This window comes from Protopterus annectens, chromosome 16.part0 (genome assembly GCF_019279795.1).
Source record: "Protopterus annectens isolate FY-2018-M chromosome 16.part0, PAN1.0, whole genome shotgun sequence".
NCBI classification, from domain to species: Eukaryota; Metazoa; Chordata; order Ceratodontiformes; family Protopteridae; genus Protopterus; species Protopterus annectens.
In genome coordinates, this window is record NC_056750.1 from 656,707,096 (window position 1) to 656,730,346 (window position 23,251).

Consider the following 23,251-nt stretch of genomic DNA (forward strand, 5'->3'; position numbering starts at 1 on the left):
ACTAGAAAATAGAAGTCAAAGTATAAACCAACCATATTTGAAGTAATGAATACTGTAACAGAGACAAAAGAACTGGAAATGGGAAATTTAGAAAATGGAAATTGTTGGAACAATACATGCAGAATAATGTTTTGGAGGAGTAGTGAGGTTTAAGGGACGGCAGGAATTGAGCAATTTATGTAATGTTGGATGGATGATAATTATACTGAAAATATATCTGATGTATAATGTTTCTAACTGTGAACATGTTAATATGGTTTGTTTTCTTTTATATAAACATATGGTTGCCTATGTCATAAGCTATAACTCAGTAAGGGTATTTAAAAAAGGAACTTCAAGCACTTCCATATACTTAGAGACATATTTTGGAATATTGGTTTGTGGCTACACAATAGTCTTTCTTTTTACGGCTCATATTAGTATTCAGGACAAATTTGATTACATACATTTGCTTATAGATTCACATAGTTACCTTTCCAGGTGGGCAAAATTAGTTATACTTAAGCTAAGTGCTTTGTGGTTAAACTTGTTCTAACTGTTTGAATTATATCACTCCCTTTATTATTTGGGGGTTAGATGTTTAGTTGTGATCCACCTTGCTCACTAGTGGCAGGGGAAGGAATGGATTATCACTGCATTACAGGATGTGTATACTTTGGATGATTGACTGGATTTTGGTATCTTACAGCCTAATGTTTGTGTAATTCTGTTTACTAAGTGACAGACTGACTGTGCTAAGGTGCTTGGATATTCTGAATAGATTCTCCTTACATTGGTCAAGTTAGTTTGGTCCTGAATTTCTTTCTTTTTTTTTTTTATAAACATCTTTATTCTGCTTCTTTCGGCTTTTCCCAGTTAGGGGTCGCCATAGTGGATCACGTGTCCGCACATGACTGGCAGTAGAGTTATACGGTGTCGAGTAGCCAGCCCGGCACCCAACCTTCCACGGAAGGCACACACATGCACGCACTCATGCCTAGGGCCAATTTAGTGTGTGGAATCCACCTACAGCATGTCTTTGGGGTGTGGGAGGAAACCCACGTGACCACATGGAGGACATGCAGACTCCACACAGAAAACACTCCAGCCGAGGAGTGAACCGGAGAACCTCTTGCTGTGAGGCGTTTATAAACAACTTTATTAAATTCACAATTTGTCCTGAATTTCTTAAGTGTACCTCGCAAAGCACATGCAGCAGCTGGAGAGACCACAGAGGTTCCTCACCAGGAGAATCCAGGGCCTCAAGCATCTACCCTACACATATAGGCTAAAAGCCCTATCCCTCTACTCAGTTTCATGCAGAGTCCTCAGAGGTGACATCTGTCTGGCATGCAAAGCAATCTCAGACCCAGCCTTAATGGAACTGCTGCATATCTATAAGTCAAGCTCCACTCGAGTAACACGCACACTCAACCTCAACGTGGTCTATGACATCAATAGGACTTGTTGGTGGGACAGATTTGTCCCGGAGACTCCCCCATCTTTGGAATAGACTCCCTCTCCACTTCAAGCAGAGTACCTCATTATCCCTTTTTAAGAGCAACCTGGATAACTGGATTAATACACTCTTGGGATTCCACCCGTGTCCCTGCTGGACAGGTACCTTGGGTGCTGACTTGCCTAAACATAGGCTAAACTCTTGGTTAGGCTTATAAGGGCCTCAGGGCCAATAGCCTAGTAACTTCCTATGATCCTATATGACTGTGACACATTATACATAGTTGTTTGAATTATGGTTTATCCATTCAGTTCTCCCTGTCCTAACTGGAATTTAACTATTCTTTATCTAAAAAAGTTGGTTATTAAAATTAAAAGTTGTCATGGCACTTTTTGACACAAATTCTCCCAAACGATTCTATATTTAGTTCGTGAAATCTGTCTTCAAGCAATTCATCAAAATACAAGAATGCAACATCATCTACGTTCTTTGAAAAGGCATCCACCAATTGCCAGTGTGTTTCAAGTATAGCTAGCTCTCAAGTAGTCAGGGACAAATCCGGATATAGTCAGGGGCACTTGTAAAATATTAGTACTATTAATTTGAGACATTGACAGATTAAGATAATATGACCGAACATGCATTTTCTAAAGTAAACTAAGTCTATAACTTTAATTATTGTTAATACTCACTCTATCCAAAGCTATAACCAATCACTTACGTCCAATCCAATCTAACTCATTCCTGGTAAATATATATATATGATATATAAAGAGTGGGTGCTAGCATATATCTCAGATTTTAAGGCAATGTACTTAAATTGAATTAAATATCTTCTGTTATTTTACTCATTGTGGAGCTTTTCTCCCCGGGCCTCCACTGAAAATGTGTTTCTGATCCAGGGGGCTTTCCCGGTCAACAAATGTCAATATATAAATAAATTATTTATTCAGTGTAATTCACCACCTTTTCTCCAAAAGTCACCAGTTTCGGTAGGAACTAAGTGGGACAGAGCTAAAATATGAATCAATACTTGAGAGGTATGAATTTCCGATGTCTTTCCATCAGAAAAAAATACAGACAACTATGACAGAAACTTAACTGAAAAAAAATAAACTCTCGTATGACGAAATGGACTTCATAGGTTATTTGCTAACCATTATAATAACTCCCCAAATACGTAGCACTGGGGAACTGTCACACTGCTTCAGATATTACTTGCCTTAAATGCATACCTTTGTCAAAAAGCAGTATTTTAACATAAAATATGTTAGAGCGTATCTTTTCTCCTTGGTACACACTTACGTACTAATTACATAGCAGGTTATTCATACACTGCTTAATTTTACGTATGAACGTCGGAACCTAAATGCTGGCTATTGTTTCTTTACTACGCATTTTGAGTCGAACTAGTAAGCATGTTGTGTTCTGCATAGCTGTTTCCGGTTCTTTGACTTAGGCTAACACTGAATGTGTATAAAGTTTCATTAATTGCAAACGAAAGTGGACTAAAATGAAGAAAAAACACGACTGCAAACGGTAATAATATGCTACAAGAAAGTGATATTTCTTATTTTCTTGGACAGGCACTACAGTGTGGATTTTAAATGTTGCCAAAAATAAACTGTTTTTGCCATGCTGTAATCAGAGTTGTTTTACATAAAGAATTATGTATTTAGTCAGGTTTTAATTGACAAGAGCTGTGATCGTTTTAGTTGGGTGGAATAACGGTCTGAAAGCCTATTTAGGAAACTGAAATATAGCTGCTTGGCTCAAGTAAATATATTAAAGTTGCAACCAGGTTCTGATCTTAACCGTAAGGAAAATAGAACCTAAACGTTATCGCCGTTAAAAGCAGACGTGAAACTCAGAATGTGTTCGCTGAGTATAAGAAAGCATACTGTAACGAATGTGTTTTGAAAGTTAGTATAAGTATGGTAAAAGTGCTCTAGAAGGTCAGTGGAGAACGTGAAGCAGTGCACTAAAAACTGAAGGTTTTGCAGTTTTGGACACTGAGACGTACTGAATCTCACTGTAGAATTTGAGAGTTTCCAGGTATACAGTCAGATATTCTAGGCATTTCTTCAGTAGAAAGACTTATCCACCATACCTCTCAACTGTCCAGATTTTTGCCCCATATTTTTGGTCTATTTTTCATAAAATTTTTGATTTTCTGGCAAATCACTGTGATGATCTGGTGAAAACAAGTCACTAAATAATGACAAACATTTGAGTTCCAGATTTCAAAACCTTCAGAAAAATGCATGTCAACATATAAACCCTGTTGTTCTAGCAACTTTCTAACTTTATAAAAGTAATATTTAAAATCTGTCCCTATTTTTGGGCTTTGTCCGGATTTCTAGCCCTAAGAGGTTGAGAGGTATGGTATCCACCCCTCCAGCTGGTGTAGATGCGCCAGACAGGTAATCATATCATCACTAGTCATATATTGTCATGATTGACATGTTAAGAGGTACTTGAAAGTCCTGAGTTTCTTTTGTGAGACTTGAATGTATTTGAGTGGCTAGAGCAGTGCCAAATCATGGTCAAATGGGGGCCTAGGCAGGATAATGGATCCCCCACAGCCATTACAGTGACCCATTACTTGCTATTTCTTACCAGTTACTATAAACACAGCTCATACCTTTGACTTTACTTCAACATTGATTACAGTTATTTGGATTTAATTTAAAACTTTTATTTCAAAATTTATAGCAGAAGCACTGATAGACTTCCTAAACAAAGCAATAGAGTCGCACAATGATAACAGACTTAGCATTAAAACTCATCTGCCCTTGAAACTCTTATTTATTGAAATGGCACTGAAACCCAAATTCAAAGAAAATGTATCTGGCCAGTGGCAGATAAAGTTTACCTTTGGGCTGTTTTCAGATCATAAGCCCCTTGCACACATTTTTAGAACCATGCAAACATGCAAGAGCTCTTTGATTCACCTTCTTGATTGTATTAAATTATATTTCTTGTATAATATAGCACCACTTGTTAGAGTGTGTTTTAAATTTATAGTTTTGAACATTTTTCCAGTAAGCAGTGAAACAAAACATATGAACCAATATTGACAAAACAGCTCAGTCCAGAACATTTCAACCATAAAAGGCCACTCAAACTGCTGTTATTACAGTCCTTCAATATCAGTCAGTTTGCATAATCTCTGCAGAAGTAAAAGTAATTGAATAATTCCACATTAAAGAGGTCTGCAACTAATGAAGAGGTTGCTCCTAGCAAACATCTTTGTATTTCAATGTTTCATCTACAAATTCAGTGCTTGCTGCCACTGAAGAATAAATTGCATGTGTTACATTAAAAAAGTGGTAAGTTGGTAATATTGTAATAGGGAATGGATGGCAAGCTGATAATAGGTCCATAGTTACTAGATATCTTATCCAAAGGATGTACTCAGGACTACAGATACCTCTTTGACAGACACTTGCCTTTTGGTCTCCATTTATATTAGAAGACATGAAGCTGAAAGAATAAAAAAACCGAGTAATGTTAAACATTTGTTCCATTCACCAATCCCCCTGAAAAAAACAAAAATGAATACTCCAGGAACTTTCTGATGAAGTTCTTTCCATTTTACTGTAGGCAAAACATGTGACATCAGTATTAACCGAAAGAAAATGTATCGGAAGAAAATTGGACCTGAAAGGCCAAACATCAGCTGCAAGAGGCAGCTCATGCTTATTAAATTTGGTGGACTTTTTGAGAGGGTCACCAAAGCATTGGATGAAGGTAAATGTGCACACAATGTACCTTGACCTGGCCAAGGCTTTTGATACCACTCCTCACTCGGGTATTACAGACAAGCTCACTACTTTAGATATAAACCCTTTTATCACCTGCTGGATAGCCAATTGGCTCACTGATAGGACCCGGGAGGTCAAAATAGGTGAGGCCACCTCTACCAAGCGGCCAGTCACTAGCGGAGTTCCCCAGGTTTCCATAGTGAGCTCTCTCCTTTTTGGCATCTATTTTCTGTGAAATTGAAGCAAATGCTGAAGTTTTGTGGCTAAGTTTGCAGATGTTTGCAAGCTTGGGGGGGGGGGGTTCTTTGACTCCCCTGCAGACACTAGCATCCTTCAAAAAGGTCTAGCTCTGACTAACAAATGGTGCCAAAGCCATGGTCTTAAATTCAATGCAAAGAAATGCATAATTGTACCCTTTGGGAAGTCAACCAACCTGGCTAATTGCCATGTTGATAATATATCCCTAAGAGTTGACACAATGGTCAGGAATTTGGGTGCACCCATAGCAGTAGCCTTACCTTCAACCACCACATAGCCACAGTGGTGAGGAAATCTTTTTATGTTGGACAACTTATAAGTAAGAGCAGAGCATCTAGGTCCAAAGAGGTCATTATCCCACTTTATTCCCCCTTGTCAGACCAATCCTAGAGAACATTGCTCCCTTTGGTATGTGCCTGACCAGGCATATGCAGCAACTAGAGCAATCTCAGAGGTTCCTTACAAAAAGAATACAACACATAACAAACCTGCTTTATATAGAGTGCCTTAAAGCCTTTTCTCTATACTCGGTATCCTATGGATTGCTAAGTGGTGATCTGTGTTTGGCTTACGAAACATCTGCAAACCCCACACTTATCTCCTACATATTCGTAAGTCAAAGAGTACTAGAAATACAAGGGCTAGGAACCTGAATTTTGACAGATACTTGAGCAGAACATGCTGGAGAGACAAATGTGTCCAAGAGACTGCTCCTAGTATGGAACAGGCTTCCTATTCATGTGAAGCTGAGTTTGTCTATTACCCAGTTTAAGCTCAACCTAGATCAGTGGATGGGGAATAGTAAATTTACACTGGGCCTGGCACCCATATCCCTTACAGATAGAGTTAGGTTGTAAATGCCTGGTTCTCAATCTCCTATTCGGAAACAGGACATCATTATTCTTTTGGGAAAACTTTGCTAGGCTTAGAAAGGGACACCCAGGTCATTAGCCTAGTAACAATGTAGGAATCTCAGAGCTAGCTCCATTCCAACAAGCCTTATTCTGTGGTAGCAGTAAGTGTTGAAAGTGGGCAGACGCACACATGTTCACCATTCTTCTACCATGTTAGAAACCAAAACAATGTTACATGTCTGTTATCCATTTGCATGTGATTATTTATTATTTTTATGTGTAGGTTAAAGGAGAAAAGTATTTATGCCAAACGTGCTTACAGAGGTTGCTTGAAAACAGCTTTTCTACCTAGATCCCCTGATAACAGGAGTCTCTTAAATTATAATAAACAGAAATTCCCTTGAGCAGCTTGTAAACCTACTAGAGGTCATGGCATTCTTGACCTGATACTTACAAATATGGCTGCCTTTTGCACTGCTCCTTGGGTATCTCCTTCCCTAGTGAAGTCTGACCATAAACTTGTGACTTCTCCTATAAATTTCCAAAATCTGCTACAGCAAACCCCAATGAATTTCAGGACTACAAACTTTCTAAACAACCTACTATTTGATGAAATGTTAAAATTCACTTTTGACTGCACTTTCCCTGTCCTTAATGTAGCAGCAAGCTTTAATAAGGAATTCTTCACCCACTTAGAAAAATACATTGAGACAGCAGTCCCTACCAGAGCCAAGTATCATAGGAAATAATAAAAAACACGCTACAGTGGTCTACCACCATAAATAAACTATACAACTAAAGAAAAATCCTTAAATTATTCAGTAGATCCAATATCCATTTTCTCAAGAATATATCAAAAACACTACAATAAAAATTGAAGAACGCTATCAATTACAGTAAAGGAGGCCATGTACTTACTTGGCCTCTGAAGCCAAAGGTAATTATAAACCCTTCTTTAACTATGTTAGAAAACTAAAAACTTAAAAAAAAAAAAAAAAACTACATTGCTCTGAACGTATTCATAGAGGGACCTCCTATTCTGACCCAACTTACATTTCCTCTAACTTTGTGAAAACACTTAGTACCAACTTCACCCCTGAAACTTTTATTCAAAGCCCCAAAATATCTGAATCCTTTACTTCTGTAATTATCTTTAAGGATTGTTTACTGAAAGTGTTTAAGTGTTAAACATGCCCTTAAGGACACACTCCTTAAACTGCTTAATTTTAGCTACTGGTTTTGTCCCTGATGATTGGTGCACAGCAGTGGTGATGCCTTTCCACAAGAATGGCCTTACGACTGAACTAGGTAATTCCAGACCTGTAAGCCGTACAAGCTTCTTCTGCAAAGACCTAGAATGTATTATAACTCTCTTTATGAACTGTGATTTCAAGAAGTTTCGTACATTTGACCCGAAAAGGGGTACATTTCTTTGAAAAGGTTATGGAGGCTGTAGGTGGTTGCCATGAACTGCACACAGTGTACCTTGACCTGTCCAAACTATTCCCCCATGTAGATATCATAAAATGGCTAAATGCTTTAAAAATCGACCTATTACTGGTAAGATGGATAGCAAACTGATAAACAGAACCCACATGGTGTGAGTTACAGGTTGCTCATCAGAAAGTGTGAAAGTGACTAGTGGTATCCCTCAGGGTGCTGTGCTGGGATCAGTCCTTTTTGAGATTTACTTCTATCTCTTAGTTTGCAGACATTTGCAAATTGGAGGTTGTTAAGGTACGCTATGACACCTAAGCTCTCCATAGTAAACTCTTGGTGTACTTAAAATAGGCTCAAACTAAATACTAAAAATGTGTGGTATTATTACTTTTGATAGCCATCCCTTCCCTTCATACTGTCTGCACAACACACCTGTACAAAATAAAAGTGAAGTTGGGAACCTAGGTTATTGTTTTGATATCTCCCCTCTCTTTTGACCATGTTGTGGTAATGGTTGTCAGGAAGTATTTTTATTTAGAGTAGTCATTTGCCAAAGGAGTATCATCAAGATGTAAAGGGGTAATACCTCTGTAATACTCAGCATTGAACAGGTCGGTTATTGAGTACAAACCCCATTTTGGGATGTATCTTACTAAGCATATCAAACAGAGAGACCCTCAGGTTCCAATGAAAATGCTTACATGCTTAAAGTTCCCGCATACCTAGAGCGGTTGGAAGCTGTATCTTTTATTCAGTGCCTTATAGACTTTTGAGAGATTCCTGTCTTACTTATGCCATTTGAGACTTGATTGTCTAGAACTTCTTGTTTTTCTTCGAGTCTAATATCTTTGCCAGCAGTAGATCCAGAATAAATTTTCACCAACAGATAATTAAAACACAGTGGAGGGGCAGGTTTGCAACCCAGTGCATCCCAAACCTCTAGAGTAAACTATTCCTTTATGTTGAGCAGTGCAACTCACTGTCTTACTTTACACATCAACTAAATGACTGGATGGAAAAAAAAAACCTAGATGACTGGATGAGTGTCCACAAATTTACTCAAGGATTGACTGGTATGGGCATCTTGGAGAAAGGAGGTGTGACCTGAGTGAGGGTACTGGTGAGGAGAGAATGGTCATGAGATGCAGTGGCCTTGAATATCTATGAATGTATGAATAAGATGCAGTGACACCCCATCTTGTGTTCTCTAGACCTGCCCATTTAAAATGGGAGAGTTTTGGAGTAGCACATTCTGCTCAGCACGTTTGGAGCAATGTGGAAGAGTCAAAGACCATATCCTGAGGAGGAGAGAGAGAGACTGTCACAGAGTAGGTTTCCTGGAATGGCACAGCATAGAAGTAGAGTAAAACCCTCAATTCATTGAGGTGGTTTCATTACTTGATTTTTTCAGTGTACTTAATTTCCAAACCAAGACTGGTCATATCTGCCATGCAATGTAATGGATACCACAGATGGTAGATAGCAGTAGTTACTTAAAAGTTTTGTAGTGCAAATATAAGCCTTTTGTGATCTGAAAATGGTGTTTATGCCCTCTGAAGTAAATATACTATATTTAATTTGATTTTTTCCTGATATCGCATTTGATGGGACTAAATGTTACAGCTTTCAAAATATCCACCTGAGTAGTGTTATTCATTGTTAAGAATGGAATAGCATATTTTGTGGTATCTCATTGAATGCAGTCTCCCCGATTCCCAACTCTCCAAATTCACTAGTCTTCAAATATTTACAGAGTTGGATGTACTACAAGATTGCAATACTTGCAAGCAGTTTTTTCGTCTTTGGTGTTTTTTTTCTTTCTCCTACAGTTGTGTAACCATGGAGCTTCTGTAATAAGTAAGGAGATATTGTGGGTTACAAGAAGGCTTGTTTGCTACTAAAAGTGCTTTGAGTTGTCAATTGCTGTTCTGTGTGTGTGTGTGTGTGTGTGTGTGTGTGTGTGTGTGTGTGTGTGCACATTCAGATTTGACTTATCCAGTTTGCTGTTAGCTGTTTATATATTGATTATGCAGAGTAAACCCATTTTTTTCAGTCTCTGTTGCTGATGATGGGTAATTCATTAGTTCCACCGGCACTTCTTAGTTACAGAGGAGACAGAAGACTTTTTTTTTTTGTTCATGGATCTCTGTGACTTCAAAAATACAACCAGTATGTCAGTCCTGATTGGTCTGTTTCTGGTGAGTTCTATCCCTGCAGCTGTAGGGTTCCTGGATAGTGCCACTGAACGTGATGTACACCTTTGGTTAGTCATTATCAGGAGTTCATGTAATAGGCTTCTTATGCTGCCTGTGGATGGTACTACTTTTAATACAGACTTACTGCAATTTTTATTGTCCATTGAGCATGGACTGCTTACCAAGGTGCTAGATATGGTGGTGGAAGGCTTGCTGGAGCTGGTTCTGTATGAATCCATCTATCTGGATAATTAAATGCTGCTGCCCCATGAGAGGATTCCTCAGTACCACCCTTGGTGTGGGTACTTCCCTAGTTACAGGCTCTCTAAGGTCTCCATAAATTGGAACATGTCAATTCTGAGCATGACTCTGATGATTGCCTTATTGAGACAGAGTTGGATGCTATTAGGTTTTAATTATTTCTTGTCCACCGAGTAGAATCAGAAGATCTGGACTTTTGCATCATAAGTGAAGACACAAGTGGTGGGTCCAGGCTCACACATTCTTTTAACTTCATAACTTCACAGTGCCATTTGCATGCTGGATGATGTAGATATTGCACTGCACATTACAGTGGCTCAGGCACTCACTCATAGATCTTCAGAGGTGCCGGACCTACCTTGCTGGATTTTGGAATTGAGAACTAATACACTAGGCTTATTGAGGGACTTCCTTTCCTTGTTTATTGTCTTGCAGGTTCTGCTTGCTCAGCAGATGTGGGTCAAACATTTGGGTACAGGGGCTCGACCGACCTGCCTTACCTGGTGCATGATATCATAAGGGCACTGAGTGTATGTATGCCCACTGCTTAGTGTCAGAAAGGAAGAAAAAAAAAAGTTTTATACGATTGCAAAGAAGAAACATCAAAAGTTGATTTACTAAGAGGCGTCATAAGTTGTTATGGTGAGTGCAAGCCTATTATTTGTTTCAGTTTTCAGTAGCAAATCTTTGATACTGTAGAGCTTTGTATCGCGTAATGTGCCAGAAATTGTAGACTCCCTCATAGTCATGTAATTCATTTGTAACTATTTGTGGCTATATGCATCCATGGGAACTACTGTAGCAATTCACTTGCACAGATTCTGCTCTGCAGCTTTATGGATATTATGAGTTTTTCATACTCAAATACATGGTCGTCGGTTTCATTAAGTGGGGGCTAGTAAAATGAAATATATTTCCCTTTACTGACATTAGCCTTACTTCCTGTGCAGAAGAAAAAAATTGTGGTTGGTTGATTTCTGATGTAGACTACAGCCAACAGAGCTGCAGCAGTGATTGCTTCAGTAATAAATACATTATAGCACTTTTAAAGCCCCCTCTGTGTTTTAGTGACCCTCTAGTTTCCATGCATTTGCACACTCCTTCATGGCTGTAGACCAGTGATGGCAAACCTATGACATGCCACAATATTTTGGGTGACACCAGCATTCACCAACACCTGAGTTACCAAAGAAACTAAATGAATAAAAATACAAGAAATGTGCGACCCTGCATTTATCTATTAAAACTCAACAACAAAAAGTAATTAATTGTTGTTAAATCAAATCAAATGCAACGTGTTCCATATTTTTTTTCAGTTCAATTCAAAATTACTATTAAAGGTAGGGTTATTTTTTGTTGCACTGTTCTAAGCCCAATTATTAGTGTGCATATCGTTTTCTCTATTATAAGTCACTGTTTTTTCTTTTACTTTTATAATACATAGCAGCACACGTGATTGAACTGTATTTTTTTAAGTAAATGAATATTTAAATAATTGTTTCTCTTTTGTTGGGGGGGCACGCCAGCAGAGTCAAGATAGGCATTTTGTGAATTTTTTGACATGCAAAGCCCAAAAGGTTCACCGTCACTGCTATAGGCTATACTCTTACAGCTTACTGCTCTCATTTAAGAAATGTTTGATGATTCATTTTGAGATTTTGCAGTCATTTAAAAGCTCAGTAATTGATTTCATTGGAGTGTCACAACAGAATTTCAGTCTTTTGCTGCTTCTAACATTTTTTTTCAAATGTTTTAACTTCATTTGTTGTAGCAGAGAAAATGGTAACAATACAGTGGATTCTTTAGCAGATGAGTACAGGATTGGACAAGTTTCTGATACTTTGTTTCACAACAAGACCGTCACAAATAAAGAAAGCTCATTGACATCTCTCTTCAGTTCATCAGCTTCTGACAAACAATTAGCGTTTGTGCCAGTAAAAAAAGTAAGTCATTATAAAATAATGTATTTAATAATATTTGTTTTTCACTTTTTTTTTGTAAAGATTTGTGTGCTAATTTCAAGACTGTGAGTAGTGTAAATACATACTGTAACTTCAGATCTGAAAGAGCTTTTCAGTAAATTGTTGGACTTCACAAAGCTCTTCCTGATGGGGGTGGTAGTTAACACAGATTTCATTGGGTAGAGATACCTCTGCTGTTGTCAGATAATACTCCTCAACATTAAATTAGGAACATCCATAAATACAGAGTTGGTCTTTTCTTTGAAAATTGTTTCCAGTCTGAGTGGTAGTGATAATAAAGGTGGTTAACCAAAACATTGTTTAGTACTCTTCATTAGTTTATTCCAGGATCTTCTGTGATGAAGAGTAGGATTGCTTGCCTACTGACTTATAAGTTCATAGTGATATGCTGTTAAACTGGGGTGGCTACAGTAGTACAGCGGTTAGCGTTGCCGCCTCACAGGAAGAGGTTCTCTGGTTCGATCCCTGGCTGGGGTGCCTTCTTTGTGGAGTCTGCATGTCCTCCCTGTGGTCACGTGGGGTTCCTCCGGGTGCTCCGGTTTCCTCCCACATCCCAAAAACATGCTGTAGGTGGATTGGACACTCTAAATTGGCCGTAGGTGTGAGTGCGTGTGTGTGCCTTCTGTGGAAGGCTGGGCTGGCAACTCAACACCGTAATACTCTACTGCCAATCATGAGCGAACAGGTGATCCGCTGTGGCGACCCCTAACCGGGAAAAGCCAAAAGAAGAAGAAGACGTGATATACTATTAAACTGTGTTCCAGTGCAACACTGGTTTAATGTAGAGGACTCTCCTTGATATGTTTTAGGTTGTTCTTTTCTTTGCTAATCAACGTTTGTCAAGATTTCAGAAAATCTAACATTTAAAATATGTTCACTTGACCATGATAATGCTTGTCATTACGTAAAACAGCTGCTTTAGTGTATACAGTCTCTGTGCGTGGCAAGTTTATTGGAAACATAAAAATGTGGATCTTGTCTGTTGCTGTTATTGGTGAAGAGATGCATTCACTTGCCTAAATGTAAGTAGACATTGCAAAGACCTACACCTGCTTTGTTTTTACTGTCTCGGGTTGGCGAATGATTTTGATAACTACCATAGATTCCAGAAGTTTAATCCTGATGCTCAAAGGTTCAGTAGGGGGACATGCTTGGCCTATTTTGTGAACAAAAATGTGACAGTTGAGTTACCACTGGCCTGGAGGGAGAGTCCCCCCATTCATCCCCTGGCATAAATTACAGGTTCACCACAAGGACCAGCGCTCAGAAAGCTGCTGAAGACCTGTTTGTCCATTTTGGTAGGTGCATTGTTCATATGGCACCCCATGTCTATGGCAGTGTTGAGATCGAAGTTGGCCAGTTGAGAGCATCAGCCTCACTTGTAATCCACCTAGAAGAAGAAGATGAGAGGACTGGAGAAGTCATGCTCCCTGACCTCAACACTGAGTGATACATGTAATATATTCCTCACTGCCTGGCCTAAATCAGGCATCTGGATCCTGAGATTAACTAGCCTGGAGGGTTTGGCATAATGGTTAAGGTGTTTACTTTACAGGGTTTGATTCTCACCTTGGGAAGCAGGGTTAGGCTTAAAAGGATCCCCTGGGGTCATTATTCTAGTTATCACCTTTGAAACTATGATTGTATAATATTGGTGGGACTGGTCCTTTGCATTAGGCACCCCCCCCCTGGAGTTCATACTCAGTGGTGTGATACTTGAGAACGCAGGTTGATAGCAATCTGCACTTTGACCACCAAGTGTCCACAGTGGTAAAGAAAGCCTTTTAATGTATAGTGCACCTTATAAATAAGGACATACCTTCCAGGTTAAGGAATGTTATAACTCCACTGTACTAGACCCTCATCAGACCACTAATAGAGTATAATGCACCCTTTTGCATATACCTCACCAGACACCTGCAGCAACTGGAGAGACCTCAGAGGCTTCTCACCAAGAAAATAGAGGGACTCCAAGCCATGACCTATGTTAACAAGCTGAAAGCTCTGTCATTTTAATCTGCATCTTATAGGCTGCTGAAAGGTGACTTGTGCCTGGCCTATAGGGCATTCTCCAACTTTCCCCTAATGGAAGTGCTACACATCCGCAAGTCACATGGCTCATTTCACTTTCACCCAAAAAAAGTTACACTTGGCTAAAAACAGGAACTTTATCAAGTATTACACAAAAGCAGGATAAATTACAATAATGAAGGCCTTTCCAGTACTCTTGTTCCAAACATCCTACTCCAAGACAGCATATTAAACCAAGGGGACTAATTATGTAGCACTAGGTGGGAGACGGGTAAAGATCTCAACAATCCCTTTGTATACATTTGTTCCCTTCAGTGCATCTCAACATCTAATTAAAAAGTCTAGCACAACTTTACCAACATAAACAGATGTACTAAAGCAGGGTCACACTATGCAAAGCATACAGGGTTCAGCTGCTGTGTTTAAACTGCATGGTTTCAGCCCAACGCCCTCAAACACATCTGGTCATTTTTCTGTTCTGTGACATATCTAGTACCAGCTCTGGGAATGTGACTGTTCTTGATGTCTACTTCTAGGTACAAAGAGTATGGAATACAGCAATGTGTCATCTATATATTTTTCCTTTAGTCTCACAAAGCATGCTGAATATCTAAAGTATTTTTTTAATTGCACATGTGGAGACAGAATGATTTTGGAGGGTTCAAAGGACAATTCTCTTTTTTTTGTGATATGTCTGACTTTCTGAGAGATGTTCTTAAAACACCATATATCTGAACCTCTAACATCAAATGACTGGCATCTCACTGATATAATATACTTTTATAAGCTCATATACTTACAGCTCTCTTACCCATGTCCTTTAAGGAACTCTTTAGTACAAGAGTGTCAGATACTGTCTGAAAAACACTACAACAGTGAAATGCATTGGGTACAGACAGACATAGCTGCTCTCCACAGCAGTGTCACAGAAAATTAAGTGCTGACTTAATATGTAGACATATCTTTAAACTAAGAAAGAAATGCTTCAGGACTTGTGACAGAGATATTAAAAGCCGAAGATGCTGTGAGATTGTTGTACATTCCATACAGTTTGCCCCTATGCAGCTGGACCACAGTTAGGTCTGAAATATGCAGAATAAGGAAGACAAACTAACCTTCTGGGTAATATGACTGCAAAATTCATTTTTATTCACTGTTTTTAGTGGATAAAAGCCAAGCAAAGGTAGCCAAGGCAGACGTGTTGTGCTGAGGTAAGAAGGCACCACAAAAAAATCGGATAGCCTTCACAGATGAAGGACATGCTGTCTGATACTTCAAGGTTAGAACAGTGGTTTAGGGGTAAGAAAAGAGAGGAAATGAAGCTGTGTCAACAAATATGTTTAAAATAATTGATGTATGGTGTTATTGACCTGCAAATAAAGGACAAAGCAATAAAAGCTTTGTAAACAAGAAAATATGCAGTGAGGGGTAGGAATGCCTGAAGGAAACATTTTGTACACTAGCAATTGCCAAGGTACTAATAATAATACCTGTTTGGGACAAAGACAAGGACCTCCTACACCTAATCCATTATATGTTGTGGAAGAATGTGATTCATTGATGTAGGTTTTAGTTGCTGCAAAGACTGAAATTCCATTCTAGAAGATTGAAGCTTTAAAATAGTCATGGTGGTTTTGTTTGCACAGTTTAACCACATTTTCCTGAAAAGTTCAGACAGTCAAAAATGTGAGGAAAGAAAAAAAAACTTTACATTAGGAAAGGTGACAGACCACAATTATATATGAGGCAAATCAAGTGTCTGCACATTCTGTGAAAACATGCACAAAGTCACAAATCGTGTAACTCTCCACTGAAAATAACACAGAGCTCGGCTGAGCTGAATCTAGTATAAATATATGCGCTTTCCTTTTTTTTTTCTTTTTTAATTTTTTACCTGGAGCCAGAGGAGGACTAGCTGCCGGAGATAAATTTTCTCATCCTTCTGACTGTTCCTGCCCTGATGTTTGGTCTGGGTGTCTGGGGTCTGGGATTTCTGGAGTTAACTTGCAGTAGATGCTTGGTGGACCAGTCTGGACTCTGCACTGTAGAAAGAAAGAAAGTACAACATTTTGTACAAGTTTTTGAACTTGCTGCTGTGCTGCCTTGTTCCCTCTTGGCTTGGCTGCCAGACTGACAGAACACAAAAGTTAACAGTTGCAGGCTGGCTAGCTCCTCCTCTCCGCTCAGAGTGTGGGTGTGTGTGTGTGCGCAAGTGCTCACTGTCCAGCATGCCCGCCCATGAATGCCTGCCTACTATTCTGTCTAAAATCCTATCCAGTCCACAATGCTAACATTCATAAAAAGACAACTCCGAGACAAATTCCTACAGGCTGGCAGTTTGCCTCATGAAGTTGACATCATCGTGCATGCCCCTGCACACCATGATGTCGGCAACAACTTAAAAAGAAATTTGAAAAAAAAAATGGGAATTTAAGGGGCCACTCGAGAGTTCATGGCACCCCATTATTTTGCCTTCAAAACTGGTATATACCAAGGAATTTGGTGCACTTGAGAGCTATGACTCCCTATTCACGTAAAACAGAGCTCCTCACTGACCCCATTCAAAAGCAACCTGGATAATGAATGGGAGACCACAAATTCACCCCTGGGGTGGCACCAATGTCCCTCATGTATAGGGGTAGCTGGTGTTAATCACAGACCTGCTCTGTTCATAAATTTGTTCTGAGAGCTACCCAAAAAAGAGCAAATGGGGATACTTGGGATTAACATGGTTAGGCTTGTAAAGGCTCTAGGGCTGCTAGCCTAGTAACTTGCTGTGAACCTATTACCCAGCCACAAATTGTTGTTACTTGTGACTGAGGCTTCTTCTCTTCTAGTGCAGGCCTCTTTCTTTCTGATGCAAGCCTGCTGACTGATTTGGACTGGCAGCTATCAGCTGAGGGCCACCTGATCGTCCCATGCCTGATGCTGACATGTTAGGAGCTAGAGCTGGAGTCAGGCATAGGAGTTTGGTTTGAAGCTTTTGTCAGGCCCAGTAAAAACCTCTCTATTGTGCATGCTTCATTCATGTGGCACATGAGCCACCTGTGTAGTTGTGTGTGCTTACATGTACTGGTGTTGGAGCTCATGAGACTCCTTGACTGTTCAGCTTATATGAAGAATCCGAGGATTCCAGGGCTGTCATCTCAGAAACAGCTGATGATGAGTATACCCTGTCAATTATCCTCCAGATGTTCCTTCTTTTGGAGAGGTCCTTAGTCTTATGAGCAACATATAAAATTTGGTCCTATATATCCTTCTCCAGAAAAGACAAACATAATTTCTTGAAGCAAGACCTAAGGAACCCTACCCTTCTCTTTCCCATGGATCTGGCCATTAAAGATGCTCTCCAAGTAGCCTGAAGGCATCATGACTCTACCTGTTATACCCCAAAGAAGGTGTATGTGTGTGTGTCATCTGCAAGCACTTGAGTGACCTTGTGATAGACCACAAGGCCAAGCATTCTAATGTTGACCCTTACATTATCTTGTTGGTTCAACACTGGTCCTGGGGCCACAGCATCATGCCACCTTGCTACAAGAAAGAGTCTAAAGCTTTGGGGAGTGTGGAAGGAGAGTACCGGTTTGCTATTTCTTGGCTTTGGGTCCTCTCCAGCACTGGCCAAGACACCCAAGAAGACCATCCTGCTTGCTGTTTATAACAGTATTGGTTCCAGTTGGGATTGCCTTTTATTGATGGGTGGCTGCAAGTTGCCATCACTAAACAGGTTGTAGGTGTTAATCTAAGCAATGTTCTGGAACTTCCCACGGGAAAGAGTTTTGCTACCTCATCAATCCATCTCTGTGCAACTGTTGGGACAAACCCAGACTCTACTGCCCAAAATGACAATAGAGGGAGCACTGTCTATGGAAGTGGAGCAGAGGTTATGTCACATCTCCAATCCCAAAATGTAGCTCTGCTCTTTGAGAAGTGCATCGGTTACATTCAGTTTTGGATGCTAACACTGTAGGATTTCATACACTGCTACTGCATGGCACCTGGATTGTATTATTGGACATGGCAAGATGCCTTATGTTGCATAAGTATGTAGAGTCTGCACAGAAATAGACACCTTTGGTTAGCTCTGGGTTGGTATCCGTTCTAGTATGTATTGTTTCAATTTGGGTTTTTATCAGCACCCAGAGCCTTTACCAGGGATTTTGCTGATTGGATGACAGGCTTCCGGCATACCCATGTAAGAAACTATTCCTACATTGAGTACACCTGTGGGTGAAGTTCTTTCTTGATTCCTGCTCATAGGATTGCCTTTATCAGAGTAAAACAACAGTCTGCATTGCCGGTTGTACTGGCTGCTGGAGATGGACATGCCACAGCCTTAACTGCCTAGGATAGAGCATAAAACAAGATTAGGGCTTGGAGTCTGCTACATCTTTTGAGCCTAATGGCTTTCGGTCTTCAGAATGCTATTAGCAAGGTGGAGGATGCAGGTTTTTTATTGGACTGCAGGATTTCAGCAGCTTCACAGCTACCATCTGCTAATGGACTTTCTTTTGATTTTGGACCATTGTCACTGAAACATGGAGCGATGCACAATCCCCACCAGACTTTAGGTGGATTTTACATTTTCTAGCAGAACCCACGCTAGATTCTGAAAATAAATCACTGTTCTAGTACTAGCACTCTCCCGTCACTTGCAGGATGGGGAGTTCACTTAACTTCCCACACTCTGCATGGAATGTGTTCCACCTTGGACGACAGCAACTGCATCATCCATTTGGATATAAGAGCAGTCCTGACACTTATGATATAGGTGACAAAGCTGTATCTGTGGTCTCTTCATATTTCTATAGACAAACAGTCTGCCATATGCTACTTTAAATAAGCAAGGGGGCACAATATTATTATTTGTGTAAGGAGAGAACATTTATCTGGTAATGGTCCGTAGATGGAACATCACTCTGGCAGCAATTCACATTGTCAAGGAAGTGACTGAACAGATGGATGTTCTGAGCCTGTCTTCCAGAACTCTTCTAGAGCTGAAAATTCAGAAACCACAATTGGTCAAAGTGTTTTTGAAATGTTGCATCCAGTAGATTTACCTGTTTACAACTTGGGGGATTGTGGTCCTCCCTGTCTTCTCTTTGGTTCAGCAGAGCATTGGAGAAGGTAAAAGATACATGCTGTTCACTAGATCACTGTTGCAGTAGCCATAGCTGTATGAGATGCATCCTGCCAAAGACATTGTATGTTTGGCCAATTTTATAAAGCTTTGGGTACCTTTTTTTCACACCATACATGTGTTCTAGGCCCAGAAGTATGTGTTAGTTAAGAGGGATGTACAGACACATCCAAATCTAGAACTTTCTTGATGTATGTACGTTATGCAGGCTTCTCGTCGGCTACAGTTTTGGGTAGAGAAGTACCCTGTTGGGAAACTTTTTTGTGGAAAAGTTCAAGTAAAAACTGCTTATGTCTGTCAGAAAAGGTAAATGTTTGTGCAGAAGATAGATTCCCTACAAGAACACCCATTCTTCCTGTGCTTTTGCGTAGAGGATCAACTGAATACAGAGTCCTGTCCGATTTGCCTTTCATGTACTCCCAAAACATTAAAGTGTAGGCTAAATTCAGAATTTTTCTTAAGAATAAGTGCCTAGGGAATTGGCATGAATGGCCATGGTGACTGACCCCCTTTGGTGGACCTTCCTGGATTCCTTCTTCATCAGAAGAAGAAAGTTGAAAATGAGGTTTCTGAAAAAACTTGGACTTCCCCTTCTTTTCTGTTCTGGGGCTGACTTCGTCACAAAGACCCAGGATTTAAGCATGTCCTTTCAGACGATAAATTAGGCTGATGCTGAGAAGAGGGAATATAGAATTATTCACTTTGAGCAAGAGGGAGGTAGTTGCCACACTTTGGTGAGGGAGGACGTGGGAGGGTACCTTAAGGAGTTCTGGCCTTTGGATTCTACCCCTAAAACATTGAAGCTGGAGAGATCTAAAACGCAAATGAAAATAACATTTTTCCTCTCCTTCCATCCCTTGTTTGCAGAAAGCTTCTTAAGGAGATTGATATAATTTTCCACAGTGCATATTTAAGGCAGTCCATTCTCTCCAGCTTTCTCTTCCACTTTCTACCATACTCAAGTGAAAGAGATTCCCATGGCTCTTTCTGAGTAGGATGTTGAAGGCCTGCGCTACACCTTCCAGTTTGAATCTGAAGACACCCTTTCTTCATACTCTTCCAATGAAGAAATATCTTTTGTTGGTACATTTTCAAAAATGTTTTTTTTAATGGAAGGATAAGGAGGTGTCAGAATCTCAGAAGAGCGATTATGACAAACGGAGGAGAAAGAATCCTCCTTTAGATATACACAGACAGTAAAGATTTTACATGGACAGGAATCAATATTTTAGGAAATCTGACCATTTCCTTTGATGGGAAGAAAAAGGGCAGTCTATATCTGAACAAAGCATTTCCAGATGGCCATCTTGGGATATTCTGTTTTGTTCTCATTATGGTAACATTCTCCCTTTCCCTCAGAAAGTCAAAGCTCACTGTACCAGAGCTATGGCTGCTACTTTTTTTTTTTTTTGAAAACAAATAGGCTCTAGGTCTATCCTAGACACAGCTATTTGGTCTTCAGTGCACACATGTAGTAAGCCCTTCAGGATCTCCAGGATGCGTACTACCACATAAAAATGGACAGACGATAAAGGAGATATCTACGCTTCTGGCTGGGATCCAGTCACTATCAGTTCAGAGCTCTGCCCTTTGGTCTCACCACAGCCCCCCAGGGTGTTCAAATGCATGGCAGTAGTTACTGCTCACTTGAGGCATCTAGGATTCCAGGTGTTTCCATATCTAGACGACTGGCTCCTTACTGCCACCACCAAGCATCAGCTAATTGGGGCAAGGGAATCCACAGTTCGATCTTGTTCTCAACTAGGGATCACCATAAACTACGAAAAGTCTGCCTTGTTGCCTTGTCAGTATATTACCTTTATAGGGACAGATTTAGACACGAGCTATGATAGCAAAGCTGCCTCAAGAAAGAGTATTAACGATCCGTCGCCAAGTTGCAATGCTATTGACAAAAAAGAGCATTCAAGCAAGATTTATCCTCAAGGTCCTGGGTTCTATGGCAGCAGCAATCGCTCTGATCCCTGTGGCTCCCTTCCACATGAAAATTCTGCAGTGGCTTCTGTTTGCACAATGGTAATTCCAGGATTTACACATGTCACATCCGATTCTGATCACGGAGTCCTGCAAGAAGGATCTGGAGTGGTGGCTTGACTCCCCATGGTAACAATAGGCAGGCTGTTTATACCCCCCAACCTGTAACCACAGTGATCACGGATGATTCCCAGGTAGGGTGGGTAGGGCATTATCTGGGACAGACTGTTCAAGGAACTTGGCAGGAACCCGAGTACCACTTGCACATCAATGTCCTGGAGATGAGAGCGGTGCTTCTGGCCATTGCAAGCACTTCAGGACTCTCTACCTACAGGGACTATAGCAATTCAGACAGACAATATGTGGGTAGTAGGATACATCAACAAACAGGTTGGAACCAGGTCTTACCCCTTGTGTCGAGAGGCTCTATGAGTTTGGCAATGGGCTATGTCTTCCCAACGCTTTCTGGTTGCAACACACATCCTGGGGAAATCCAGCGTGATAGCGGACAAGCTCAGCCAGGCTATTCTGATGCCTCACGAGTGGTCCATGAAGCTGGAAGTTGCGGACTTGATTTTTCACAAATGGGCCAGCCATGCTGTGATCTATTTGCCACCCCCCCTCAACAACAAATGCAGCAGCTACTTTGCCCTAGTCCCACCACCGGGACAGTCACCCAGGGACACACTTGTTCATGATTGGCCTCCAGGACTGCTTTACGCCTTTCCACCCTTTCCCCTGATCTTCATGGTTCTTCAGAAAGCACAGTCGTTGGGTTGCAAGTTAATCCTCATTGCCCCTTACTGGCCTCGTCAGATATGGTTCCTATTCTTTTGGCCTCACCTACAGGGGGAGCCTTGGATCCTGGACCCAGCACCAGATCTGTTGATGCACCAGCCGGGGGCTCTCCATCCTTCCATTCAAACTCAAGCTGACCGCTTGGTTTCTCCACTTTCGGTCTTAGCCAGGCTTCCCGATGTTTCTCCGGCAATTCAATACATTTTGATTTCCTCCCACAAGCGCACTACGAGGAAACTTTATGCTAGTAAATGGAGGAGGTTCTCTTGTCGGGCAGGCAAAAATCAGGTTGATCCCTTTACTGCACCCATTTCATCAAAGATTCTCAAATTTCTTGTTGAAACTTTTGAGCGAGGCACAGCTGCAGCTACTATCCGGGTTCAGCTAGTTGCCATTTCTAATTTCCATATGGGAGAAATGGGGTCCAATATCATGTCCCATAGGCTATGTAAGGCATTCCTAAGAAGTGTGCTACCCTCTTAAGACCTCCAATAAGAGAACCTCTCCTCCCCAGGATCTAAATTTAGTTTTAGTCTCTCTTTTTCCCCCCTTTGAACCATCTGCTTCTTGTCCTCTCAAATTTCTGACTTGGAAGACCTTTTTCTTGGTTGCAATTACCTCAGCTAGAAGGGTTTCAGAATTACAGGCCTAATCTATTCGTTCCCCTGTACTTGATTTTCCATAAATATCGGGTTTCTCTCAGAACCAACCCCTCTTTCAAATTGTAGTCAGAACATACCTTGGGTAAGAATCAGTCCATAGAGCTTCCTGTTTCCTTCCCCAATCGTGGCAACAAGGCAGAGAGTATATGCTTCATCAATTGGGCGTTCATAGACAGTTGCATTTCTATTTACACAGGGCCAAGGACTTTAGTAAATCTGATCAATTGTTCTTATCCTTTACAGACAATAAAAAAGGTTGTGCAGTCTCAAAGGTGATTTTTATCTAAGTGGCTGTCAGACACTATAAAACATGTCTACAATTTGAAAAAACAAAAACTTACAGGGAAAATTAAAGAACGGTCAACAAGGGCCTTGGCTACCTCTATTGCATTTCAAGCCAGACTGCCTTTGGATTTGATCTGTGTGGCAGCTC

At 40.5% G+C, this 23,251-nt stretch overlaps 1 protein-coding gene across 1 annotated transcript in view; it reads left to right on the plus strand.

Annotated features, from left to right (window-relative positions):
• Positions 1-2,808: 2,808 nt before the first annotated feature.
• RBM34 (RNA binding motif protein 34) overlaps positions 2,809-23,251 on the plus strand; it is a 574,650-nt gene continuing 554,207 nt past the window's right edge. The window contains exons 1-2 of the mRNA XM_044058641.1: positions 2,809-2,977; positions 11,985-12,156. Of these exons, the coding sequence (XP_043914576.1) occupies positions 2,952-2,977; positions 11,985-12,156 (198 nt within the window). The 5' untranslated portion in view covers positions 2,809-2,951. The remainder of the gene's footprint in view (positions 2,978-11,984; positions 12,157-23,251) is intronic.